General features: G+C 45.0%; 1 protein-coding gene across 28 annotated transcripts in view; it reads right to left on the bottom strand.

Moving 5' to 3' along the window:
* Positions 1-4,773: 4,773 nt before the first annotated feature.
* LOC123586043 (interferon-activable protein 203-like) overlaps positions 4,774-26,074 on the bottom strand; it is a 30,267-nt gene continuing 8,966 nt past the window's right edge. For 2 of the 28 annotated variants that reach the window (XM_045454855.1, XM_045454854.1), the window contains exons 5-14: positions 24,575-24,742; positions 21,868-22,035; positions 19,136-19,321; positions 15,260-15,427; positions 12,587-12,754; positions 9,908-10,075; positions 7,087-7,506; positions 6,035-6,220; positions 5,294-5,409; positions 4,774-5,089 (exon numbers count right to left, since the gene is read on the bottom strand). In XM_045454855.1, coding sequence (XP_045310811.1) covers positions 5,035-5,089; positions 5,294-5,409; positions 6,035-6,220; positions 7,087-7,506; positions 9,908-10,075; positions 12,587-12,754; positions 15,260-15,427; positions 19,136-19,321; positions 21,868-22,035; positions 24,575-24,742 — 1,803 coding nt within the window. In that variant the 3' untranslated portion in view covers positions 4,774-5,034. Of the gene's footprint in view, positions 5,090-5,293; positions 5,424-6,034; positions 6,221-7,086; positions 7,507-9,907; positions 10,076-12,586; positions 12,755-15,259; positions 15,428-19,135; positions 19,322-21,867; positions 22,036-24,574; positions 24,743-26,074 lie in introns of all 28 variants that reach the window. The other 26 variants (XM_045454857.1, XM_045454856.1, XM_045454862.1 and 23 more) reach the window with 23 other exon arrangements.

Genomic DNA, 26,074 nt, shown 5'->3' with positions numbered 1-26,074 from the left:
AGCAGCTTCACAGACTGTATTTTTTCTTCATGCAGGTTATTAAGGGAAAAAAATTGAAATGAAAAGGATCAATTCAGATCAACTGCTCTAAACAGCATTTAATTGAAGAATATCTAATACAGCCTCTTCAACCAGACTGTGAGTTGCCTGAGAACAGCAGGGCTCAGGCTCCCCCCACCACTTCCAGATTAGCCAGGAGGGGGCCAGTGCTAGATAAATAACTCCAAAACCACAACATATTATCACAATAAAAGTTGATTTCTCATTCAGCACAGCCCCATATCAGTTTTAGTTTGGGGTAAGGATAGGACTTTGCTCCGTGTGGACATTCAGGGAGATTGTTGTTTTTCAATAAATGCCTTTGAATGAATAAAATGGTTAATAGAAAATATTTACTATATACGGTTACACACGTCAGATAATCCAGAGTTATAATTAACCAAATTCCCAGAGCAAATATGAAAGGCTCGTAGCATAAAAACATTCTCAACCTCACCAATAATCTGTGACACAATTAAATAACGAATAAGAGGACTCTGATCCTAGTTAGAATGTAGAAAAGTTAGAAAAAGTCTTGCTCCCACCCTCACAATAACAAATTTAAGTGGATAATCTATGAAAACCACAACTCTTTCTAAACCCATTAGCGAACTAAGGCTGCAGAGCAAGCATCTAATGAAAAATCTAAGGAAAGAGAGAGGACCCCTCCAAGGAGAGAAAAGCACTTGCTTATGTGGGAGCTGATGACAGACACTAAGTTCCCCACATGAAAGAAGAATTCAGCTAAAAGTTTTAATGGATTTCTCAAGGCTAATGTCGGACTAGCATAAAAGTGTAGAGTCCCTGGGAGTCTCAGCCACAAGGAGAGTTTGTGCGTACTTGTAGGTACTTCTCGGTGGGCCTCATTGGATGGTTATGAGAAAGATTGGAGATGGGGAGACTAACCATTGTGGGGCAGACATGGAACTCTGTCTGGAACCTTCCTTAGAGAACAAGAACCAACCAACCAAATAAAAAAAAACCAAAACCAAAAAAAAAAACCCTCTAGTGGAAGAGAAGCAAATTCTGCCATCTTTAGGACACAGAGGAAGACCTATTAAAACGGAGGGAGGGAAGAAAAAGTTGTTCTACTCTTGGAGAAAGGGTAGAAATAGGTTCTGGGAGCAGCGTGTAAAGCAGAATGCAAATTCTACACGTGAGGGAGGGACGGGATCAGCGGTGACAATCTCACCTGTAAGATGTAGGACAAAATGCCTACCAAAGACTGAATGATGCTGAGTCAGAACAACAGGAACTCCCCCATCACTCCTCCTACAACCTGCTGCCGACTGCCAAGACAAATAAGTACCAAACAACAAATCACAGCAGTTCGTTGCTAGGGGATGATCAACAGTACATAAAAAATATCTTCTTAGGTTCAGGTGTGAAGGGAAGACCTTAAGATAATGGTATAGATAGCACTAGAAGAATTTCAAAGCATGCGGTGCCCTGAGAGTAAATAGCACCAATAAATCTCAAACCCATCTCTACTCCTGACCAGATCAATTCAACAGGCATGGTAAGATCATCCATGCTCATTTCGAGGTATAAAGACTCTCTGCCTCAGTCTCCACCATCACAGATGGCTTTCAATAAAATTTGTGAGGCATGCAATGAAGTAGAAGAAAAAAAAATCTGTCAAGAGACTAATCAATCAAAAGAAATAAAATGTTGAAACTATCAGGTAGGGTATTTAAAACAGATGGACAACAAGCATCTTCAGGTGAGCAATTTCAGGAGAAAAATGTAAACAAGGAGAAAGAATAAGATGGAAATACTAGAAATGAAAAATACAGTCATAGGGATGAGGGAAGTCTACGACAGTATCATCAGTAGACTTGACATGACCCAGGAGGAGATAGATTAACAAAATGGAAACACAAAAAAGAAAACACTGAAAAGATTGGAATATCCAGGAGATATGGGACAATAGCAAGTAGTTTAAAATACTCGTAATTGGAACCCCGGAAAGAGAACAGAGAGAGATTGAGGCATGAGGAGTATTTGAAAAGAGACGGTGGCAAAGAATTTTTCAAAACTAATTATAGACAAATAACCACAGATCCAAGAATCTCAGAGAACATCAGGCAGGGTAATAGACTTTTGGCAAAAGTATAAAGTAAATAAGTCATGGAGATGAAAAATGCAGCATAGAGAGAGTATAAGTCGATAATATAGTCATCATGCAGTATGGTGACAGATGGTTACCTCACTCATGGTGAGCATCCAGCAAGGTATAGAATTGCTGAGTCAATATATTGTCCATCCAAAACGAATATAACATTATATGTCAATTATACTTTAATAATGAATTTAACTTTTTTAAAAAAGAGAAACGATATCAGTGGTGGTTAGGAGCTTGGAATTGGGGGAAGAGTTGACAATGTGTCCTATCTATTGATTTTGTACTGGTAAAACACCCGCACACATTGGTAAAAACCCAAAGAACTTTGCACTAGTAACTGAAGTTTACTGTATGAATATTATACCTTAATTAAAAAAATGGAAAATAGGTACTACATAGGAAGATAAAATTGTGGAGGTTTTTAAATACTCTTTTGATTGTGATTTTTGATTCTTCTGGAATAAGCACCCATTTTTTTATACTAAATAAGATGAAACTTTTTGTAATGTTTGTTTATTTTTGAGAGAGAGAGAGAGAGAAAGAGGGGGGAAGGGCAGAGAGAGAGGGAGACATAGCACAGAGCCTGACAGAGCCTGATGCCGGGCTTGAATCCACGAACTGCGAGATCATGACCTCAGTTGGACGTTTAACTGACTGAGCCATCCAGGCACCCCACGATGAAACTTTTTTTTAAAAAAGAACCATAAACCTGGATCAAGGATTTTATTTTTTTTAATTTTTTAATGTTTATTTATTTTTGAGACAGAGAGACACAGAGCATGAACGGGGGAGGGTCAGAGAGAGAGGGAGACACAGAATCTGAAACAGGCTCCAGGCTCGGAGCTATGAGCACGGAGCCCAACATGGGGCTCGAACTCACAAACCGTGAGATCATGACATAAGACTCTTACATAAGAGGAAGAAGGTGAAGACGATGAGTATGTAGCTCAGAATACAAACATCATTTCTGTGTGAAGCCTTCATGATCCTTAGGGTCCATAGATCAGGTCGGAGGTGGAGGAAGTGTCAAGAGTCGGCGACATCTTCTCTGCATGACATCCGTTCCCCAACTAGCTGAGGGACGTTATGATCTTGATGACTTCCCTCAATCTCTCTTCAGTGAAAACTTCAGTTTTCACATGGCGGATGGAAAAATGGGATTCTAGAACTTCTAACTTCCTTCCAACTCTGATTTTCCCCAAATGCCCCAAATGATATGAATGCTATTAGGTTGGCATTGTGCAGGATTTTTTTTAAGTATACACATTACTCTTGGCATCTAAGCCTCCCAGAATAAAAGACGCATTCAGAAAGGAAGCCGTACAGGGGAGAACCACTCATTATCTTTCCATGGACCTGGGCCCCAAACCATAAAGGCAGACCTGTAATGCCTCTTTTCCTAGATCAGTTGCACATGAACAGCCTTGGACCTTCGCGGAGGGAGACACCTCATTCCATTCTTCTCAACTTCCGCCTGATCCTCGCTCCCCTCCCCCTAACACACCTATCCCAACCGGGACCACGGCCTGATTCTCCATCAGGGACAGCGACTGACCACCCGCGTATCATTTGGGATGTGATTTCACCTTTCTCTTCCCTGTTTTTCTCACGTTAGGAGAGTGAAAAGGCGAAAACTCTCAACCATCTAGAGCTAGGCTGGAGATTGACACAAAATAATTGCAAAGCACCAGGAAGTGAGTATGTGATCAAGAAATCGATTGTAAACGTCCGGTTTTGGATACCTCCTTCCTGCCATTGAACTCCACAGTACGTGAATGATTCTTCAGCGCTTGCCTGAAGCGAGCGGGTCTCTGCCCGAGGCAACTTCCCGCTGGAATCCACGCAGGGGCAGCATGAGAGCCAGGAAACATGGCTGGAGAGCCACCAAGCTGTTGGGCCTTGAGTAAAGGAGCTCAACCAAGCAAGCCGCATCACACGGGGCTAGAACCACACGCAACACGTACGTGTCTTCCTGCAGATTGCCCGGAGGTGACTTATTTGGCGGAACAATTAGGCGTTATGCCCGCTCAGGGGCACCAGTTCTGAATCGACTCCCATCCTTCTGAGCTACAGCAATCCTTTCCTAGGAAAACAGGGCTTAGCAACTGCAGCTCAGAGAATTTCTGTGCTGACGTGCGCCCTCAGCAGGGTTTCTCTGAGCAGGGCACAGCCCGTTCAACATGCCTGTTCTTGACCCCAGCCTTCCTTTGTCAAGGTCGCACCCAAAGCATAAAAGCAAATATTGCTTGGGGCCTGTGTGCTCCAACCTGACCTGCAAGTCACACATGTTTGCTTTTGTTTTTTCGTATTATTTTCTTTTCTTTTCCTCTTTATTTTTTAAATTTAAATCCAAATTACTTAATATCTAGTGTAGTAAAGGTTTCAGGAGTAGAACTGAGTGATTCATCACTTACATACAACACCCAGTGCTCACCCCAACAAGTGCCCTCCTTTAATGTCCATCACCCATTTAGGCCACCCCCCCAACTCCCATCCAGCAACGCTCAGTTTGTTTCTGTATTTAAGAGTCTTTTATGGTTTGCCTCCCTCTCTGTAAATGATTCACTTGTAAGCAACGCACCAAATGAATTAGACTTCTATTCTAGCACTCCTTTAGCAAAAAAAAGTTTATTATTTTTTCCCAAATTATAAAAATTATACATGCAAAATATGGCATTAGGGTGTCACAGAAAAATATAAAAAGAAAATAAAAAGTATCCATTAACACTCTATTTCCTAGAATTAACAGCTGGTATACCTATCACTGAATTTCTATCATGTACATATATAGCTTTTCTGTATTTGGGTTTTATTTCCATGTACATCGTTAATGGCATCCAGGTTTTTAGAAGGACATTATGCTGGGGTTTTCATATACAAATCAGGGTTGAGTTGTTGTTTCTGGTTTTTCCTGGGCTTGATGACCTTGAAGAAGAAAGAAATGAAGTTAGAGCAGGTGAGATGTAGCTAATTCTGACTTTCTCTCTGCACTGACACTGTCCTCCAACCACCACTTGCATCCCATTCTCGTAAGGTTCTTCTCACTCTCCCCTGTCCCCTTCAATGAATTCCTGTCCTTTGAGTCACCTCCCACATTGGTTGAGACCCTAAAATGAGATAGTCACTCACCCACAGCATGAGTGCACGTGGAAGGGCAGGAGAGAGAGGAAGGAGCAGGTGTACTCAATGCCAAGAGTTGAAGGGATGGTTCTCACGGGGAAGACAGGTGGGAGGAGGGTGTGAGTCTGGAATGGAAAGGCTGGAAGGTTTGAAAGACTCAGAACTGGAGATATCTAAGAGTCTGGGCCTTGCTGTGGGTCTGGATGTGTCAATCTTTGATCTATTTCACTCTGGTACTAGCCTTGAAGGGTCTTCCCACAATCTCACGTGGACAAAGAGCGTGGAGTTAGTCCTGGAGGACCAATACTCTCTGTCTGTGTAGACCAGTCTGTGTATCTCATTAAAGGCAAGTTACTTTGTGTCGAGGTACTCAGGGGCACTCTTGATCATTTAGGTCTGGTGTGAGCTCTGTTTGCCTTCCTCTGGGATAGATGGCATTTCCCCCATATTAAAAGTGATGAACCTGAAGTTTCTGGTGCTTAACTTCACCAGCAGTTAGAAAATCACAGAACTAGGTTTTGAAAGAAATCGGCCTTAATGAAGCCCAAATTTACTACATAATCTCCCTGCTTTGATGCATTCAACCAATTTTGTAATATTTAGCTAGGTATTATATCCTTTCAAGGCTTCTCTGGGGTTTCTCTCTCCAACACAATTCAAAACCTCCTTCTTTAAAGAAAGAAAGAATGATAGAAAGGGCAGTCATAAGTCTTCCACATTGGAAGAATGCTATTCCCCAGAAGTCCCCACCTTGATGAAGCTGTGAGTTATAGATCTCAGCTGTCTTCGATCCCCACTTAGTTCAAAGCAGATGAGTGTGAGTTTATCGCCTTTCTCACAGTTGACTTTGGTCAGTCGTCCATACACCAAGACGTCCATCGTCCCCGTATCATCTTGTATTTCATACAAAGTGATGCATTGACCCAACACCATTTTCTGCAAAAGAAAATCGGCATGCTCCTCAGAACTGGATCAGGTTCCACGTCCATGAGAAACACAGGGTGTCAGTGGAAACTTTTGTCTCCGACAGGTTAATATGAACTGGAGGTCCAGAAGGAGGCATAGCACATAGCTTAGGATGTTTTGTTCAGAGATTCTCCTTATGAGTCTGAGAAGGATTGCCACTCATTCTCATTAAGTGGATTATGTCATTTCAGTCTCTACCTCTTTCCTGTCCATTCTCTACTCCCTCTTCCCAGTCTGCCCAAATCCAGAATCTCGATCATCTAGTCCCGTTGTTCTAGGTTCCTTCTCGCTCACTGTACTCATTAATTCTGCAAATGCACCTGTGTGCACAGCCACTTACACGGAGGGCACAGGAGACAACACAGGTAGAAGGAAAAAGCTGCATTTCAGGGCAGAATCATCTGTCGATTTCCTACTCTGGTTGTCACAACCAGCATCCAAGTTTGGGAGGGCAATTCTTTATTCACAATCAAGTTAAGCTGTCATTGAAAGGGATGAGACAGAACTCAAACAAAATCATAAGGATATGTGTGCTGATAGAAAGTCTGCACTGTTCTGGACCAGAGTACCTGTGAATGGATCATAGTATCTGCCAAAAACCAAGGATTTGGGGAAATCTCTTTCCGTAGAACTTACATGGCATTGCCTTCGGAAGAGGAATGTGAAGAGTTTTTCTAGCCCGTATCCTGAAGTGGGAAGGTTCTACCCAACTACCCTCGTCATTGGAGCCTTGAGTTCCTGTGTTTCAGAAGTGAACCAAACTGCACTTGGCAAGTTCAGACCTTTAAATTTGGGGGTTATAGATGCAATAGTACAAAACAATGGTGTGGGCTTACCTTATGCACCTGATACACCCCACTCACAAATGTTCCTGGCTCTTCCAAGCGAAGCTCCTTGATTTTAGGAGTTGCATTTGCATTTTGGATCAGTCTGCTTGAGACCTCCATCTTTCGGTCAGCACTGACATCAGACACAGAAGAGACATTGTACACTTCCAGGAACCCGTTGCGGCCAAAATAATCTGCTAAGGTGATGACTCTCTTTGGTATGAACTTGTCCTTCAGGCCGACATTAAAAACCTTCACTCGAAAGAACTGGCTCTCAGTAACCACAGTGGCGTGAAACATCTTTCTCTCCTCGCCTGTGATGTCATATGCGAATGGCTCTGTGGCTTTCAGCACCATCACTTCCTTGGCGCATGTCTGTAAACCCTCTTCTCTGGAAGCTTTTGTAGGTACAGACTTCAATCTTGGTTTCTACTTGGAAGTACACATCAGAAAGTGGCCCAGGTAAGAAAGGGAACACACAGTCCTTTCTAGTGACAGCCACCTTAAGCTTAATGTTGAGCCTCCAGAAAGGCTCAGATTGGATGGATTTGGGGGGAAAAAAATGAGCTAGAGAGAGAGAGCTGACCTAGTATAAGGTAGCTAGTGGAAGACATGGAAGAATTACATGTAATTGTACTTATTTTCTTCCTCGTTTCATACATTTGGGAGGAATATTATTTTTTCTGTTAAAGGCATTAACCCAAGATAAAACAACAACAACAACAACAAAACAATATTTCTCTGAGGAGAGCTCTGGAGAGCATAGAGGAAGAGGAAAATAGCCATGCTGTTGTGAAGGGATTCCCATTAGACATGAAGATAAATATATTATCTTAATTTACCAATCAGCATTTTAGTGAGCAAAGTAAGATAGCAGTAAGGAAGAAAATAAATCACCCTAACAGCACTGGCAGTGAACGGCTCTAGTCAGAAACCACAGATTTCATCTGGAACCAGTCCCAGTAGATGTCACAATTGAAAGAGGGAAACCATGAGCCCTTTTCCAAGAAGGGCTGTGCTAAAAAGAGATTAGTTAAGCAATCACTGGAGAAGCTCATGAACTTCCCTGATTTAGAAATGTTCTGGCTCCAGACTTGAACAGTAGAAGAATGAGCCTTCCGAAAACATGCTTCCTTGGCATAGAATTATTTGAACCCAATGATTCTAAAAAACAGCAGCATAGAAAAAGCTCTACAAAGAGAATAAAAATTCCCCTAAATGTTAAAGCTTTCAATCACAAAGCCTGGATTTGAATCCAGTACCAAGTAAATGCCTAGTGCACAGAAATGTCGTCAGCACTGTCTTTCCATGGTTTTTTCAGAGGCCTGTAGTCTGCTCCAATAAACAGATATTTCATGCTTTGTGTTGACCCTGTTGGTGGAATCTTTGTTAGAGGGATAGCCTTATAAAAGAAATTTCTCCATTTGGGTAAGCCACATATACTCAGTAATCTCATTGACAGGATCATGCTGAGCTATTGCCTTTTAAAACTCAGTTATCATAAACTGGTATGACAAGAGTGGGGCTTGGAGGCTGAGGAAATATTGGTTTGGATAATATTTTGAAAGCATAAACAGGTCATTTTCTCTCAGAGTATATTCTCCATTTCCCACCTTGTTCATAAATCATGCTTTTCTGTGCTATTCCCTTCATCATAGCAGAAATTGAAGGTGATAGTGATCTGTTTCTGGCTTTGAACCCAAAAAGCAAACCGAACGCACACCCTAGAGAAAATTGTTGGGAGACCCCATGATGAATAACAACAAGGCTTCCATTCTCACCTAAAGAAGCACAGACTGAAAGGTCAGACACCTTTTTGAAGGCCTCCTGTGCAGGTGGTCAGACCCCAGGGAAACACTGAGTCCATGGTGTGTTTATGTGTAAGAGGGTAAGGCACAAAAGAGCCTCCTGGGGTCCTGGTGCTCCATGGAGGATTCAGGGCAGCAGAAGGATTCTGACAGGAGGAAAAGTGACTGTGTCCCATGTATAGGCAGATGAGGACATAGAAAGTCACTTCCATAGAAAGTCACTTCCAAGCCAATACTCTACCCCCAAGGGTAGGCAACCACCATGGTCATGTCACGGTGGGACGGAGGTGAGCTAAGCGGGAGGGCATGCCTGCCTGTGCACTTGCCTCTCCATTCTAGTCTAGTCTTTCTCTAGAATCTGAGGTTATTCTCCCATAAAAGGAGAAGGTACACTCATTATAGTGGCGATAAATGCTGGAAAAGAAAAATAAAGGGACTCGTGAAATCGAGCAGAGGAAAGATGTGATGTATTGTTGGAGGCACATCAGTGAGGACCTGCCCGTTGGGGAGGGGAAGCAGTCAGGCTGATGTCTGAAGGTGGGTGTTTCTGGGTCAGTGAAAAAGACAGGAGTAATGAATTCCCAACCAGAGAAATATCTTTTGTATACATATTGGACGTGGGAGGGAGCCCCTAATGCTGGAAAAGAATCCAGAAGTGTGGTCAATAAGCCAGAGGAGAGGGACGAAAGGAGACAGGAGATGAGTTACATGCAATTGTTCATATTTTCCTCCTGTGTTCATCTTTAGTGGTCTGACCACCCCCTATTCTCATTCCTGCACTAAGTCAGTAACCCTCTTGAGATCAGGAGTTCTTTCAAAATACACATTTTCAAATAGCAAAATACACACTTTCTATTACACTGAAAACTCACTACCTGCATTTAATAAGCTAACAGGTGACTTTTGTTATGTAAGGAAATTACACATAGTAGGGAATTGCTGAGAAGCTCTTCCCAGGTCCTGATGATTCCTGTGCTATGTTGTAGAGAGAGGAACAAGTACGGGGAAGAGCAAGACGGTACCTTGGTCGAGAAACTGCTGCCCGGGGTTGGTGGAGGCATCCGAGGAGGCTGAGAGAAGGACCCAGGTGACAGGGCACCTGTGACGGAAGGTTGTCCAAGCTGACCCCATTCCGGCATTGGCTGCATCATCTCAAATTTTTCAGTTTTTATGGTTTGGGTTTCCATTTTCTGAAAATAGTTTTTTTCTCCCTGGTTAGTTGTCAGTATCAGGTGAACCACAATCCCTCTCTTCCTTCACCTCTCTCTCTCTCTCTCTCTCTCTCACTCTCCTCTCTCTCTCTCTTTTTGTCTTTCTGTCTCTCCGTCACACACACACACACACACACACACACACACACACACACCAGGATCCTCAATCTGGAATACTAGCACAGAAGGATACCTCCTTCTGCTCTCTGGCTTGGACCCCAACCAGGGTACAAACATCCCTCTGCAAATTTTAACAACACAGATGATTGAACTTTCATTGGAATGCTAGGCAATTCTAGTTCCACCTCTGCTTCCAAGGGCCCCATGTCAAGCTCCTCAAGACAACACGTGGATCGTGGCCTGGTAGAAAACCCTACCTGGCTCCAATGGAAACCTGTCTCAGAACTACTTGGCTGAACTTCGGGATGTTTTCTTAACCATGTTTTTCACTGCCTTGTGCTTGTGCAAATAAGCAAATTGGTTCCTACTCCTGTCCTTCAACTCAGGAAACCCTGTGAATTCTTTGTTTTCCATGCCAGTGAGATTCCCCCCGTTCATCATTCCAGAGGCAGGATTCTGCAGCAGGCCACCAAATCCCTCAGAGATCTCAGGGACAGACAAGCCTAATGAGGGTTTCCCCCAGGTTCTCCCAAGTCCTGGACTTTTATGATCGTTTAAGGAATTGCAGAAAGAGTCTGTAAACTCGTTTGCCTTGACTACCTGTCCTTTTACTAACGAAAGCCCAATTGGACCATCCTGCATCTGATATGCCCGTGCCACCATTCTTATCACTTTTAGCATCCATTTGACCACTTCATCAAGTGTCACTTGTGGATAAAGTTGTAGATGAGAGAGCTTCTGGAATACCTGCCTCTGGTAGGCGGCTCCTGATTAGAACCCCGTCGGACCAACCCCCACACCTCATTCCTCTTTTGCAGGAGTACAGAGCCTGGCTGTGGAAACAAGTCCACCCATGACTCTGGTTATTCACACATTAGAGGCATTAAAAAAATATTGTAACATCCGCACAGCTACGTGGATTCGGTTTGTGCCCGTGAAGAGCTCACGTGTTCACGCTCTGACACTCACTGTCTGTGTGACCTTTGCAGAACGTGTTTAACCTCTAGGAACCTCAGTTTTCTCAGAGGCGAAATGGCCCTAGCAACAGCATCCTGAGTGATAAATAATGAATGCCGTTATAAAGATGAGATGAGATCACGGACACAGAGCACACAGGTTCCGGGGTCGAACCCACTACGTGGGCAATACACAGCCATGTCGGCATTGTCACTGCTTTTTCATGATCTAGAGATTTTGGTCTGCTCTGAATTACAGATGCCTCATGTTGTATGTGGGTCCCTCCTGATGGCATGGGAAATACTTCCCTAAAGTAGCCTCTCTATTTGCTTCTGCCACAGGTAGCAGTTTATCCCAAGACAACCTTATCTTGATATTCCCTCAAAATCAGTGACACTGAAAGCTTCTGTCATAGCAGTAGGATTTAGATGCTGAAAATATTTTTTCAAGTTTATTTCTTCATTTTAAGTGCAAGGGAGCGAGAATGCAAAGAGACACAGAGAGGAGAGAGAGACTGAAAGACAGAGGGAACGTGTAGGGTAGAGGAGGCAGAGAGATAGGTAGAGAGCAAATCTCAAGTCAACGCTTCACTCTCAGTCCAGAGCCCAATGTAGGGCTTGATCTCAAAAGCTGTGAGGTCATGACCTGACCAGAGATCAGGAGTTGGATGTTGTATCGGTTGAGCCACCGAGGCACCCCTAGATGCTGAAAATATTCTTTTTGACTGGATAATATGAGAAAATAATAATTGATTTCATTTCCTTCATCACCCTGTCCTGTTGTAGAATCACGATGTCCTGAGCTGTTTGCTTTAGAAGAGACGTAGCTGTCAGAATCAAGGGCAAAACTGCTCTATGCCTGGTTTCGGGGTAAAAGTTGAACAGATCCCACATGGTAGAGAAAATCATTGGGAGACCCGATGATGAATCAGGGCAAGATTTTTGTGCTCACCTAACGAAGAAAAGACTGAGCAATCAGACACGCGTTTTGTTCCTGTACAGTGGCTGGACCCCAGGGAGGAATTCACTACATGTGTGTTTATGTGCAAGAGGCTGAGGGAGCCGATGAGCCTCCGTGGTCCTTGGGCTCCAAGGAGGATTCAGGGCAGGAGAACTTTGCTCATGGCAGTAGAAATTCTCATGGGAGTCATTTGTTTAAGGAGTCATCTGAGTAGGCCAACGGGACTTTGAAAGTGTCACTTCCAAGCCAGTATGCTTGGCAAAAGTAGCATTATCCTGAGCTGTGTGCATATGTCATTGTCATAGCAGAGAGACAGTGGCTGTGGTTATTGTCATTGTTGTGTAATGAATTTTACATAGTAGGGGAATTACTGAGAAGCTCTTCCCAGGTCCTGGTGATTCCTGTGCTATGTTGAAGAGAGAGGAACAAGTATGGGGAAGAGCAAGACGGTACCTTGGTCGAGAAACTGCTGCCCGGGGTTGGTGGAGGCATCCGAGGAGGCTGAGAGAAGCTCGCAGGTGACAGGGCACCTGTGACTGAAGGTTGTCCAAGCTGACCCCATTCCAGCGTTGGCTGCATCGTCTCAAATTTTTCAGTTTTTATGGTTTGGGTTTCCATTTTCTGAAAATAGTTTTTTTCTCCCTGGTTAGTTGTCAGTATCAGGTGAACCACAATCCCTCTCTTCCTTCACCTCTCTCTCTCTCTCTCTCTCTCTCACTCTCCTCTCTCTCTCTTTTTGTCTTTCTGTCTCTCCGTCACACACACACACACACACACACACACACACACACACACACACCAGGATCTTCAATCTGGAATACTAGCACAGAAGGATACCTCCTTCTGCTCTCTGGCTTGGACCCCAACCAGGGTACAAACATCCCTCTGCAAATTTTAACAACACAGATGATTGAACTTTCATTGGAATGCTAGGCAATTCTAGTTCCACCTCTGCTTCCAAGGGCCCCATGTCAAGCTCCTCAAGACAACACGTGGATCGTGGCCTGGTAGAAAACCCTACCTGGCTCCAATGGAAACCTGTCTCAGAACTACTTGGCTGAACTTCGGGATGTTTTCTTAACCATGTTTTTCACTGCCTTGTGCTTGTGCAAATAAGCAAATTGGTTCCTATCTCGTGTTCTTCAGCTCAGGAAACCCTGTGAATTCTTTGTTTTCCATGCCAGTGAGATTCCCCCCGTTCATCATTCCAGAGGCAGGATTCTGCAGCAGGCCACCAAATCCCTCAGAGATCTCAGGGACAGACAAGCCTAATGAGGGTTTCCCCCAGGTTATCCCAAGTCCTGGACCTTTATGATCATTTAAGGAATTGCAGAAAGAGTCTGTAAACTCGTTTGCCTTGACTACCTGTCCTTTTACTAACGAAAGCACTTTGGACCATCCTGCATCCGATATGCACGTGCCACCATTCTTATCACTTTTAGCATCCAATTGACTAGTTTGTCAAGTGTGACTTGTGGATAAAGTTGTAGATGAGGGAGCTTCTGGAATACCTGCCTCTGGTAGGCGGCTCCTGATTAGAACCCCGTCGGACCAACCCCCACACCTCATTCCTCTTTTGCAGGAGTACAGAGCCTGGCTGTGGAAACAAGTCCACCCATGACTCTGGTTATTCACACATTAGAGGCATTAAAAAAATATTGTAACATCTGCATAGCTACGTGGATTCGGTTTGTGCCCATGAAGAGCTCACATGTTCACGCTCTGACACTCACTGTCTGTGTGACCTTTGCAGAACGTGTTTAGCCTCTAGGAACCTCAGTTTTCTCAGAGGCGAAATGGCCCTAGCAACAGCATCCTGAGTGATAAATAATGAATGCCGTTATAAAGACGAGATGAGATCACGGACACAGAGCACACAGGTTCCGGGGTCGAACCCACTACGTGGGCAATACACAGCCATGTCGGCATTGTCACTGCTTTTTCATGATCTAGAGATTTTGGTCTGCTCTGAATTACAGATGCCTCATGTTGTATGTGGGTCCCTCCTGATGGCATGGGAAATACTTCCCTAAAGTAGCCTCTCTATTTGCTTCTGCCACAGGTAGCAGTTTATCCCAAGACAACCTTATCTTGATATTCCCTCAAAATCAGTGACACTGAAAGCTTCTGTCATAGCAGTAGGATTTAGATGCTGAAAATATTTTTTCAAGTTTATTTCTTCATTTTAAGTGAAGGAGAGTGAGAATGCAAAGAGAGACAGAGAGAGGAGAGAGAGACTGAAAGAGAGAGGGAACATGTAGGGTAGAGGAGGCAGAGAGATAGGTAGAGAGCAAATCTCAAGTCAACGCTTCACTCTCAGCCAAGAGCCCAAACTAGGGCTTTATCTCAAAATCTGTGAGGTCATGACCTGAGCAGAGATCAGGAGTTGGATGTTGTATCGGTTGAGCCACCGAGGCACCCCTAGATGCTGAAAATATTCTTTTTGACTGGATAATATGAGAAAATAATAATTGATTTCATTTCCTTCATCACCCTGTCCTGTTGTAGAATCACGATGTCCTGAGCTGTTCGGTTTAGAAGAGACGTAGCTGTCAGAATCAAGAGCAAAACTGCTCTATGCCTGGTTTCGGGGTAAAAGTTGAACGGATCCCACATGGTAGAGAAAATCATTGGGAGACCCGATGATGAATCAGAGCAAGATTTTTGTGCTCACCTAACGAAGAAAAGACTGAGCAATCTTTGTTCCTGTACAGTGGCTGGACCCCAGGGAGGAATTCACTACATGTGTGTTTATGTGCAAGAGGCTGAGGGAGCCGATGAGCCTCCGTGGTCCTTGGGCTCCAAGGAGGATTCAGGGCAGGAGAACTTTGCTCATGGCAGTAGAAATTCTCATGGGAGTCATTTGTTTAAGGAGTCATCTGAGTAGGCCAACAGGACTTTGAAAGTGTCACTTCCAAGCCAATATGCTTGGCAAAAGTAGCATTATCCTGAGCTGTGTGCATATGTCATTGTCATAGCAGAGAGACAGTGGCTGTGGTTATTGTCATTGTTGTGTAATGAATTTTACATAGTAGGGGAATTACTGAGAAGCTCTTCCCAGGTCCTGGTGATTCCTGTGCTATGTTGAAGAGAGAGGAACAAGTACGGGGAAGAGCAAGACAGTACCTTGGTCGAGAAACTGCTGCCCGGGGTTGGTGGAGGCATCCGAGGAGGCTGAGAGAAGGACCCAGGTGACAGGGCACCTGTGACGGAAGGTTGTCCAAGCTGACCCCATTCCGGCATTGGCTGCATCATCTCAAATTTTTCAGTTTTTATGGTTTGGGTTTCCATTTTCTGAAAATAGTTTTTTTCTCCCTGGTTAGTTGTCAGTATCAGGTGAACCACAATCCCTCTCTTCCTTCACCTCTCTCTCTCTCTCTCTCTCACTCTCCTCTCTCTCTCTTTTTGTCTTTCTGTCTCTCCGTCACACACACACACACACACACACACACACACACACACACACACACCAGGATCTTCAATCTGGAATACTAGCACAGAAGGATACCTCCTTCTGCTCTCTGGCTTGGACCCCAACCAGGGTACAAACATCCCTCTGCAAATTTTAACAACACAGATGATTGAACTTTCATTGGAATGCTAGGCAATTCTAGTTCTACCTGTGCTTCCAAGGGCCCCATGTCAAGCTCCTCAAGACAACACGTGGATCGTGGCCTGGTAGAAAACCCTTCCTGGCTCCAATGGAAACGAGTCTCAGAACTACTTGACTGAATTTTGGTATTTTTTCTCCACCATGTTTTTCACAGCCTTATGGTTCAGCAAATAAGCAAATTGGTTCCTACTCCTGTCCTTCAGCTCAGGAAAACCTGTGAATGCTTTGTTTTCCATGCCAGTGAGATTCCCCCCATTCATCACCCTGAGGCAGGATTCTGCACCAGGCCACCAAATCCCTCAGAGATGTCAGGGACAGATAAACCCAATGAGAATTTCCCCCACGCTTTCCCAGGATCTGGACCTTTATGATCGTTTAAGGAATTGCAGAAAGAGTCTGTAAACTCGTTTGCCTTGACTACCTTTACTTTTACTAACGAAAGACCTTTTGGACCATCCTGCATCTGATATGCCCGTGCCACCATTCTTATCACTTTTAGCATCCATTTGACAAGTTCATCAAGTGTGACTTGTGGATAAAGTTGTAGATGAGGGAGCTTCTGGAATACCTGCCTCTGGTAGGCGGCTCCTGATTAGAACCCCGTCGGACCAACCCCCACACCTCATTCCTCTTTTGCAGGAGTACAGAGCCTGGCTGTGGAAACAAGTCCACCCATGACTCTGGTTATTCACACATTAGAGGCATTAAAAAAATATTGTAACATCCGCATAGCTACGTGGATTCGGTTTGTGCCCGTGAAGAGCTCACATGTTCACGCTCTGACACTCACTGTCTGTGTGACCTTTGCAGAACGTGTTTAACCTCTAGGAACCTCAGTTTTCTCAGAGGCGAAATGGCCCTAACAACAGCACCCTGAGTGATAAATAATGAATGCTGTTATAAAGACGACATGAGATCACGGACACAGAGCTCACAGGTTCCTGGGTCTAACACACTACGTGGGCAACATAGCCAAGTCGGCCTTGTCACTGCTATTTCACGCTCTACTTAGAGATTTTGGTCGGCTGTGTTCTGCAGATGCCTCATGTTGTACGTGGGTCCCTCCTGATGGCGTGGGAAATACTTCCCTAAAGTAGCCTGTCTATTTGCTTCTGCCATAGGTAGCAATTTATCTCAAGACAACCTTATCTTGATATTCCCTCAAAATCAGTGACACTGAAAGCTTCTAAGATAGCAGTAGGATTTAGATGCTGAAAATATTTTTTACAAGTTTATTTCTTCGTTTTAAGTGGAAGAGAGCAAGAATGCAAGAAAGAGAGAGAGAGAGGAGAGAGAGAGAGGGAATATGTGGGGTAGGGAGGCAGAGAGATGGGGAGAGAGCGAATCTCAAGTCAACTCTTCACTCTCAGCCCAGAACCCACTGTAGGGCTTGATCTGAGAAGCTGTGAGGTCATGACCTGAGCAGAGATCAGGAGTTGGATGTTCTACTAATTGAGTCACTGAGGCACCCCTAGATGCTGAAAATATTATTTTTATATGCATATTTTTTAAAAATAATGATTGATTTTTTTTTTGCTCTCTAGATTATTCACTTATTCACCCTGTCTAGTTCTTGAAACATGATGTGTTTTTTTTAATTTTTTTTAATGTTTATGTTTTTATTTTTGAGACAGAGAAAGACAGAGCATGAACAGGAGAGGGGCAGAGAGAGAGGGAGACACAGAATCGGAAACAGGCTCCAGGCTCTGAGCCATCAGCCCAGAGCCTGACGCGGGGCTCGAACTCACAGACCGCGAGATTGTGACCTGAGCCAAAGTCGGACGCTCAACCGACTGAGCCACCCAGGCGCCCCGAAACATGATGTTTTGAGCTGTTTGCTTCTGGAAACACAGGAAACAAAGGTAATATTTGTCCGCATCTGGTTTTGGGGAAACAAAGGGACAGAACCCACGCTTGAAGAAAATCAGTGGGAGACCCTGTGATGAATCAGAGCAAGGCTTTCCTGCTCACCTAATGAGACACAGATGGAATGGTGGACCCATTTTTTGCGAGCTTCCTGTGCAGGTGGCTGGACCCTGTGGAACAACCGACTGCATGATGCGTTTATGGGAAGAGGCTGAGTCGGCAGATGAGCCTTCCCGGGGTCCCTGTTCTCTAAGACGTTTAAGGGCAGTGTGAGGATTCTCCCAGAATAGAAATGGCTGTGTCCCATATATAAGCAGGTGGGGACTGAGAAACTGTCACTTCCAAGCCAGGATGCAGGGTCAAAGCAGAGTTATCTTGAGATGTGCACATATGTCATCGTCCTAGCAGAGACACAGCGGCTGAGTTTTCATGACTGGAGAAGGACACATCCGCGGCCATCTGGGCCTGGGATCCAACAGGCACAGGTAGCTAGCTCCATCCCATGCATAAATCCTGGGGACACTGGGTAGGGATGATGAGTTTTGGTGCTGACAACAGCAGGATCCACAAGACACAACTTGAGAAAGATGTCTTTAGGGAGTTTGTCCTCAAGTGCTATGTGTGTGTTGGGGCCAGGGTACAGCCTGGGTCAGAGGGCAGCTTGGGGCTTGGGTGACAAACTACATTAGAGAATAGTGATTCAAGTGTTGCCTGGCTCATTCCTCAGGTGGGTATTGCTGTGGTATTTGCCACAGAATGGACATTACATCTCCCGAGTGTAGGCAGCCACCGTGGTCATGTCAGGGTGGGACAGAGGTCCGCTAGGAGGGAGGGGATACACATGTGTGCGCTCACTTCTCCACCTCACCTGGTTTTTCCCTATAATCTGAGGTTATGGTCCCACAAAAGGAGAACTTACACTCATTAGAGTGGTGATAAATGCTGGAAAAAAATCAAAGGACCCATGACAGCCAGCAGTGGGAAGATGTGATGTGTTGTTGGGGGCACATCAGTGAGGACTTGCCGGGGTGAAAGGAGTCAGGCTGGGGTCCGAAGGTGGGTGTATCTGGGCCAGTGGAAAGACAAGAGTCATGAATTCCAAACCATCGAGATAGCTTATGTTTACACACGTGACGTGGGAGGGAGCCCCGAATGCTGGAAATGAATCCAGATGTATGGTCAATAAGCCAAGGGGAAAGGGACAAAAGGAGACAGGAATGCAGGGTATAAACACCCTCCCATGTTCATCGTTAATGGTCCGGCCACCCCCTACCCCTACCCCTGCACCAAGTTGGTAACCCACTTGAGATTCGGAATTATTTCAAAATGCATACCTCAAGTAGCAAAGGATCTCTACTACACTGAAATCTCACTACCTGTATTTGATAAGCTAATGAGGGATTATTGTTATCTAAGGAAATTATACATAGTAGGGAGTTACGGAGAAGCTCTTTCCAGGTCCTGATGATTCCTGTACTATGTTGTAGAGAGAGGAACAAGTACGGGGAAGAGCAAGACGGTACCTTGGTCGAGAAACTGCTGCCCGGAGTTGGTGGAGGCATCCGAGTAGGCTGAGAGAAGCTTGCAGGTGACAGGGCACCTGTGACTGCAGGTTGTCCAAGCTTATCCCATTCCAGCGTTGGCTGCATCATCTCAGATTTTGCGGTATTTGTGTTTTGCGTTTTCTTTTTCTGAAAGTAGTTTTTTCCCTGGTCAACAGTTTTCTATATCTGATGAGCCACAATCTCTCTCTCTCTCTCTCCCTCTCTCTCTCTCTCTCTCTCTCACTTTCCTACTCTCCTGCTCACTCTTCTCTCCCCTTCATCTCTCTGTCTCTCTCTCTGTCTGGGTCTCTGTCTCTCTCTCTCTCTCGCACGTGCACACACACACACCCACACACACACACACACACCACAGGATCTTCACTCTGGAATACTATCACATATTAGTATACCTCCTTCTGCTCTCTGGCTTGGACCCCAACCAGGGTACAAACATCCCTCTGCAAATTTTAACAACACAGATGATTGAACTTTCATTGGAATGCTAGGAAATTCTAGTTCCACCTCTGTTTCCAAGGGCCCTATGTCAAGCTCCTCAAGACAACATGTGGATCGTGGCCTGGTAGAAAATCCTACCTGGCTCCAATGGAAACCAGTCTCAGAACTACTTGGCTGAATTACGGGATGTTTTCTTAACCATGTTTTTCACTGCCTTGTGCTTGTGCAAATAAGCAAATTGGTTCCTATCTCGTGTCCTTCAGCTCAGGATACCATGTGAATTCTTTGTTTTCCATGCCAGTGAGATTCCCCCCGTTCATCATTCCAGAGGCAGGATTCTGCAGCAGGCCACCAAATCTCTCAGAGATCTCAGGGACAGACAAACCCAATGAGAATTTCCCCCACGTTTTCCCAGGATCTGGACCTTTATGATTGTTTAAGGAATTGCAGAAAGAGTCTGTAAACTCATTTGTCTTGACTACCTTTACTTTTACTAACGAAAGACCTTTTGGACCATCCTGCATCCGATATGCCCGTGCCACCATTCTTATCACTTTTAGCATCCATTTGACAAGTTCATCAAGTGTCACTTGTGGATAAAGTTGTAGATGAGGGAGCTTCTGGAATACCTGCCTCTGGTAGGCGGCTCCTGATTAGAACCCCGTCGGACCAACCCCCACACCTCATTCCTCTTTTGCAGGAGTACAGAGCCTGGCTGTGGAAACAAGTCCACCCATGACTCTGGTTATTGACACATTAGAGGCATTAAAAAAATATTGTAACATCCGCATAGCTACATGGATTCGGTTTGTGCCCATGAAGAGCTCACGTGTTCACGCTCTGACACTCACTGTCTGTGTGACCTTTGCAGAACGTGTTTAACCTCTAGGAACCTCAGTTTTCTCAGAGGCGAAATGGCCCTAACAACAGCACCCTGAGTGATAAATAATGAATGCTGTTATAAAGACGAGATGAGATCACGGACACAGAGCTCACAGGTTCCTGGGTCTAACACACTACGTGGGCAACATAGCCATGTCGGCCTTGTCACTGTTATTTCACGCTCTACTTAGAGATTTTGGTCGGCTGTGTTCTGCAGATGCCTCATGTTGTACGTGGGTCCCTCCTGATGGCGTGGGAAATACTTCCCTAAAGTAGCCTGTCTATTTGCTTCTGCCATAGGTAGCAATTTATCTCAAGACAACCTTATCTTGATATTCCCTCAAAATCAGTGACACTGAAAGCTTCTAAGATAGCAGTAGGATTTAGATGCTGAAAATATTTTTTCAAGTTTATTTCTTCATTTTAAGTGCAAGGGAGCGAGAATGCAAAGAGACACAGAGAGGAGAGAGAGACTGAAAGACAGAGGGAACGTGTAGGGTAGAGGAGGCAGAGAGATAGGTAGAGAGCAAATCTCAAGTCACGCTTCACTCTCAGCCAAGAGCCCAAACTAGGGCTTTATCTCAAAATCTGTGAGGTCATGACCTGACCAGAGATCAGGAGTTGGATGTTGTATCGGTTGAGCCACCGAGGCACCCCTAGATGCTGAAAATATTCTTTTTGACTGGATAATATGAGAAAATAATAATTGATTTCATTTCCTTCATCACCCTGTCCTGTTGTAGAAACACGATGTCCTGAGCTGTTTGCTTTAGAAGAGACGTAGCTGTCAGAATCAAGAGAAAAACTGGTCTACGCCTGGTTTGGGGTAAAGTTGAACGGATCCCACACAGTAGAGAAATCATTGGGAGACCCCATGATGAATCAGAGAAAGATTTTTGTGCTCACCTAACGAAGAAAAGACTGAGCAATCAGACACTCATTTTGTTCCTGTACAGGTGGCTGGACCCCAGGGAGGAATTCACTACATGTGTGTTTATGTGCAAGAGGCTGAGGGAGCCGATGAGGAGCCTCCGTGGTCCTTGGGCTCCAAGGAGGATTCAGGGCAGGAGAACTTTGCTCATGGAAGTAGAAAATCTCATGAGAGTCATTTGTTTAAGAAGTCATCTGAGTAGGCCGACGGGGACTTTGAAAGTGTCACTTCCAAGCCAGTATGCTTGGCAAAAGTAGCATTATCCTGAGGTGTGCGCATATGTCATTGTCATAGCAGAGAGACAGTGGCTGTGGTTATTGTCATTGTTGTGTAATGAATTTTACATAGTGGGAGAATTGCTGAGAAGCTCTTTTCACTTCCTGATGATTCTTGTGCTAAGTTGTAGACAGAGGAACAAGTACGGGGAAGAGCAAGACGGTACCTTGGTCGAGAAACTGCTGCCCGGGGTTGGTGGAGGCATCCGAGGAGGCTGAGAGAAGGACCCAGGTGACAGGGCACCTGTGACAGAAGGTTGTCCAAGCTGACCCCATTCCAACGTTGGCTGCATCGTCTTCGATTTATCATTGCTTGTGGCTTTAGTTTTTCTTTTCTGAAAGTAGTTTTTTCCCCTGGTTAATAGTTTTCAATATCTGATGAGTCACAATCTCTCTCTCTCTCTCTCTCTCACTTTCCCACTCCGCTGCTCACTCTCCTCACCCCTTCCTCCTCTCTGTCTGTCTGTGTGTGTCTCTCTCCCCCGCACACTCACACACACACACACACCCCAGGTTCTTCACTCTGGAATACTAGCACATATAGGATACCTCCTTCTGCTCTCTGGCTTGGACCCCAACCAGGGTACAAACATCCCTCTGCAAATTTCAGTCACACAGATGATTGAACTTTCATTGGAATGCTAGGCAATTCTAGTTCTACCTCTGCTTCCAAGGGCCCTATGTCAAGCTCCTCAATATGACACGTGGATCGTGGCCTGGTGAAAACCCCACCTGGCTCCAATGGAAACCAGTCTCAGAACTACTTGGCTGAACTTCGGGATGTTTCAGTAGCCAAGTTTTTCACTGCCTTGTGCTTGTGCAAATAAGCAAATTGGTTCCTATCTCCTGTCCTTCAACTCAGGAAACCCTGTGAATTCTTTGTTTTCCATGCCAGTGAGATTCCCCCCGTTCATCATTCCAGAGGCAGGATTCTGCACCAGCCCACCAAATCCCTCAGGGATCTCAAGGGCAGACAAACCCAATGAGGATTTCCCCAGGCTCTCCCAGGACCTGGACTTTTATGATCATATAAAGTATTGCAGAAAGAGTCTGTAAACTCATTTGTCTTGACTACCTTTACTGTTACTAACGAAAGCCCATTTGAACCATCCTGCATCCGATATGCCCGTGCCACCATTCTTATCACTTTTAGCATCCAATTGACTAGTTTGTCAAGTGTGACTTGTGGATAAAGTTGTAGATGTGGGAGCTTCTGGAATACCTGCCTCTGGCGGGAGGCTTCCCGATTAAAACACCATCAGACCAACCCCCACACCTCATTCCTCTTTTGCAGGAGTACAGAGCCTGGGCTGTGGAAACAAGTCCACCCGTGACGCTGGTTATTCACACATTAGAGGCATTAAAAAAATATTGTAACATCCGCACAGCTACATGGGTTTGGTTTGTGCCCATGAAGAGCTCACGTGTTCACGCTCTGACACTCACTGTCTGTGTGACCTTTGCAGAATGTGTTTAACCTCTAGGAACCTCAGTTTTCTCAGAGGCGAAATGGCCCTAACAACAGGGCCAACAACAATGGCCCTGAGTGATAAATAATGAATGCTGTTATAAATACGAGATGAGATCACGGACACAGAGCACACATGTTCTGGGGTCCAACACACTACGTGGGCGATACACATCCATATCGGCATTGTCACTGCTATTTCACGATCTACTTAGAGACTTGGTCTGCTCTGATGTGCAGATGCCTCATGTTGTATGTGAGTCCCTCCTGGTGGCATGGGAAATACTTCCCTAAAGTAGCTTCTCTGTTCCATTCTGCCACAGGTAGCAATTTATCTCAAGACAACCTTATCTTGATATTACCTCAAAATCAGTGACACTGAAAGCTTCTATGATAGCAGTAGGATTTAGATGCTGAAAATATTTTTTCAAGTTTATTTCTTCATTTTAAGTGGAAGAGAGCGAGAATGCAAAGAAAGAGAGAGAGGAGAGAGAGAGAGTGAGAGAGTGAAAGACAGAGGCAATGTGTGGGGTAGGGGGGCAGGGAGACAGGGAGAAAGCGAATCTCAAGTCGACTCTTCACTCTCAGCCCAGAGCCCAAACTAGGGCTTGTTCTCAAAAGCTGTGAGGTCATGATCTGAGCAGAGATCAGGAGTTGGATGTTCTATCGGTTGAACCACTGAGGCACCCCTAGATGCTGAAAATATTCTTTTTGACTGGATAATATGAAAAAATAATAATTGATTTCATTTCCTTCAACACCTTGCCCTGTTGCAGAAACACGATGTCCTGAGCTGTTCGGTTTAGAAGAGACGTAGCTGTCAGAATCAAGAGCAAAACTGCTCTATGCCTGGTTTCGGGGTAAAAGTTGAACGGATCCCACATGGTAGAGAAAATCATTGGGAGGCCCCATGATGAATCAGGGCAAGATTTTTGTGCTCACCTAACGAAGAAAAGACTGAGCAATCAGACATGCGTTTTGTTCCTGTACAGGTGGCTGGACCCCAGGGAGGAATTCACTACATGTGTGTTTATGTGCAAGAGGCTGAGGGAGCCGATGGGCCTCCGTGGTCCTTGGGCTCCAAGGAGGATTCAGGGCAGGAAAACTTTGCTCATGGGAGTAGAAAATGTCATGAGAGTCATTTGATTAAGGAGTCATCTGAGTAGGCCGACGGGGACTTTGAAAGTGTCACTTCCAAGCCAGTATGCTTGGCAAAAGTAGCATTATCCTGAGGTGTGCGCATATGTCATTGTCATAGCAGAGAGACAGTGGCTGTGGTTATTGTCATTGTTGTGTAATGAATTTTACATAGTGGGAGAATTGCTGAGAAGCTCTTTTCACTTCCTGATGATTCCTGTGCTAAGTTGTAGACAGAGGAACAAGTACGGGGAAGAGCAAGACGGTACCTTGGTCGAGAAACTGCTGCCCGGGGTTGGTGGAGGCATCCGAGGAGGCTGAGAGAAGGACCCAGGTGACAGGGCACCTGTGACGGAAGGTTGTCCAAGCTGACCCCATTCCAACGTTGGCTGCATCGTCTTCGATTTATCACTGCTTGTGGCTTTAGTTTTTCTTTTCTGAAAGTAGTTTTTTCCCCTGGTCAATAGTTTTCAATATCTGATGAGCCACAATCTCTCTCTCTCTCTCTCTCTCTCTCTTTTCCACTTTCCTGCTCACTCTCCTCTCCCCTTCCTCCTCTCTGTCTGTGTGTCTCACTCTCCCCCGCACACACACACACACACACACACACACCAGAATCTTCAATCTGGAATACTAGCACAGAAGGATACCTCCTGCTGCTCTCTGTCTTGGACCCCAACCAGGGTACAAACATCCCTCTGCAAATTTCAGCCACACAGATGATTGAACTTTCTTTGGAATGCTAGGCAATTCTAGTTCCACCTCTGCTTCCAAGGGCCCTATGTCAAGCTCCTCAATATGACACGTGGATCGTGGCCTGGTAGAAAACCCTACCTGGCTCCAATGGAAACCAGTCTCATAACTACTTGGCTGAACTTCGGGATGTTTCAGTAGCCAAGTTTTTCACTGCCTTGTGTTTGTGCAAATAAGCAAATTGGTTCCCATCTCCTGTCCTTCAGCTCAGGAAACCCTGTGAATTCTTTGTTTTCCATGCCAGTGAGATTCACCGAGGGCATCTTTCCAGAGGCAGGATTCTGCACCAGGCCACCAAATCCCTCAGAGATCTCAGGGACAGACAAACCCAATGAGGATTTCCCCCAGGCTCTCCCAGGACCTGGACTTTTATGATCGTTTAAGGTATTGCAAAAAGAGTCTGTAAACTCATTTGTCTTGACTACCTTTACTGTTACTAACGAAAGCCCTTTTGGACCATCCTGCATCCGATATGCCCGTGCCACCATTCTTACCACTTTTAGCATCCAATTGACTAGTTTGTCAAGTGTGACTTGTGGATAAAGTTGTAGATGAGGGAGCTTCTGGAATGCCTGCCTCTGGCAGGAGGCTTCCTGATTAGAACACCATCAGACCAACCCCCACACCTCATTCCTCTTTTGCAGGAGTACAGAGCCTGGCTGTGGAAACAAGTCCACCCATGACTCTGGTTATTGACACATTAGAGGCATTAAAAAAATATTGTAACATCCGCACAGCTACGTGGATTTTGTGTGCCCATGAAGAGCTCACGTGTTCATGCTCTGACACTCACTGTCTGTGTGACCTTTGCAGAATGTGTTTAACCTCCAGGAACCTCAGTTTTCTCAGAGGCGAAATGGCCCTAACAACAGCACTCTGAGTGATAAATAACGAATGCTGTTATAAAGATGAGATGAAATCCCGGACACAGAGCACACAGGTTCCGGGGTCCAACATACTACGTGGGCAATACACAGCCATGTCGGCCTTGTCACTGCTATTTCACGCTCTGTTTA

Source organism: Leopardus geoffroyi, chromosome C3 (genome assembly GCF_018350155.1).
Source record: "Leopardus geoffroyi isolate Oge1 chromosome C3, O.geoffroyi_Oge1_pat1.0, whole genome shotgun sequence".
Lineage (NCBI taxonomy): Eukaryota > Metazoa > Chordata > Mammalia > Carnivora > Felidae > Leopardus > Leopardus geoffroyi.
The sequence above is the reverse complement of the archived record's forward strand: the minus strand, read 5'-3'. Positions and strand labels throughout refer to the sequence as shown.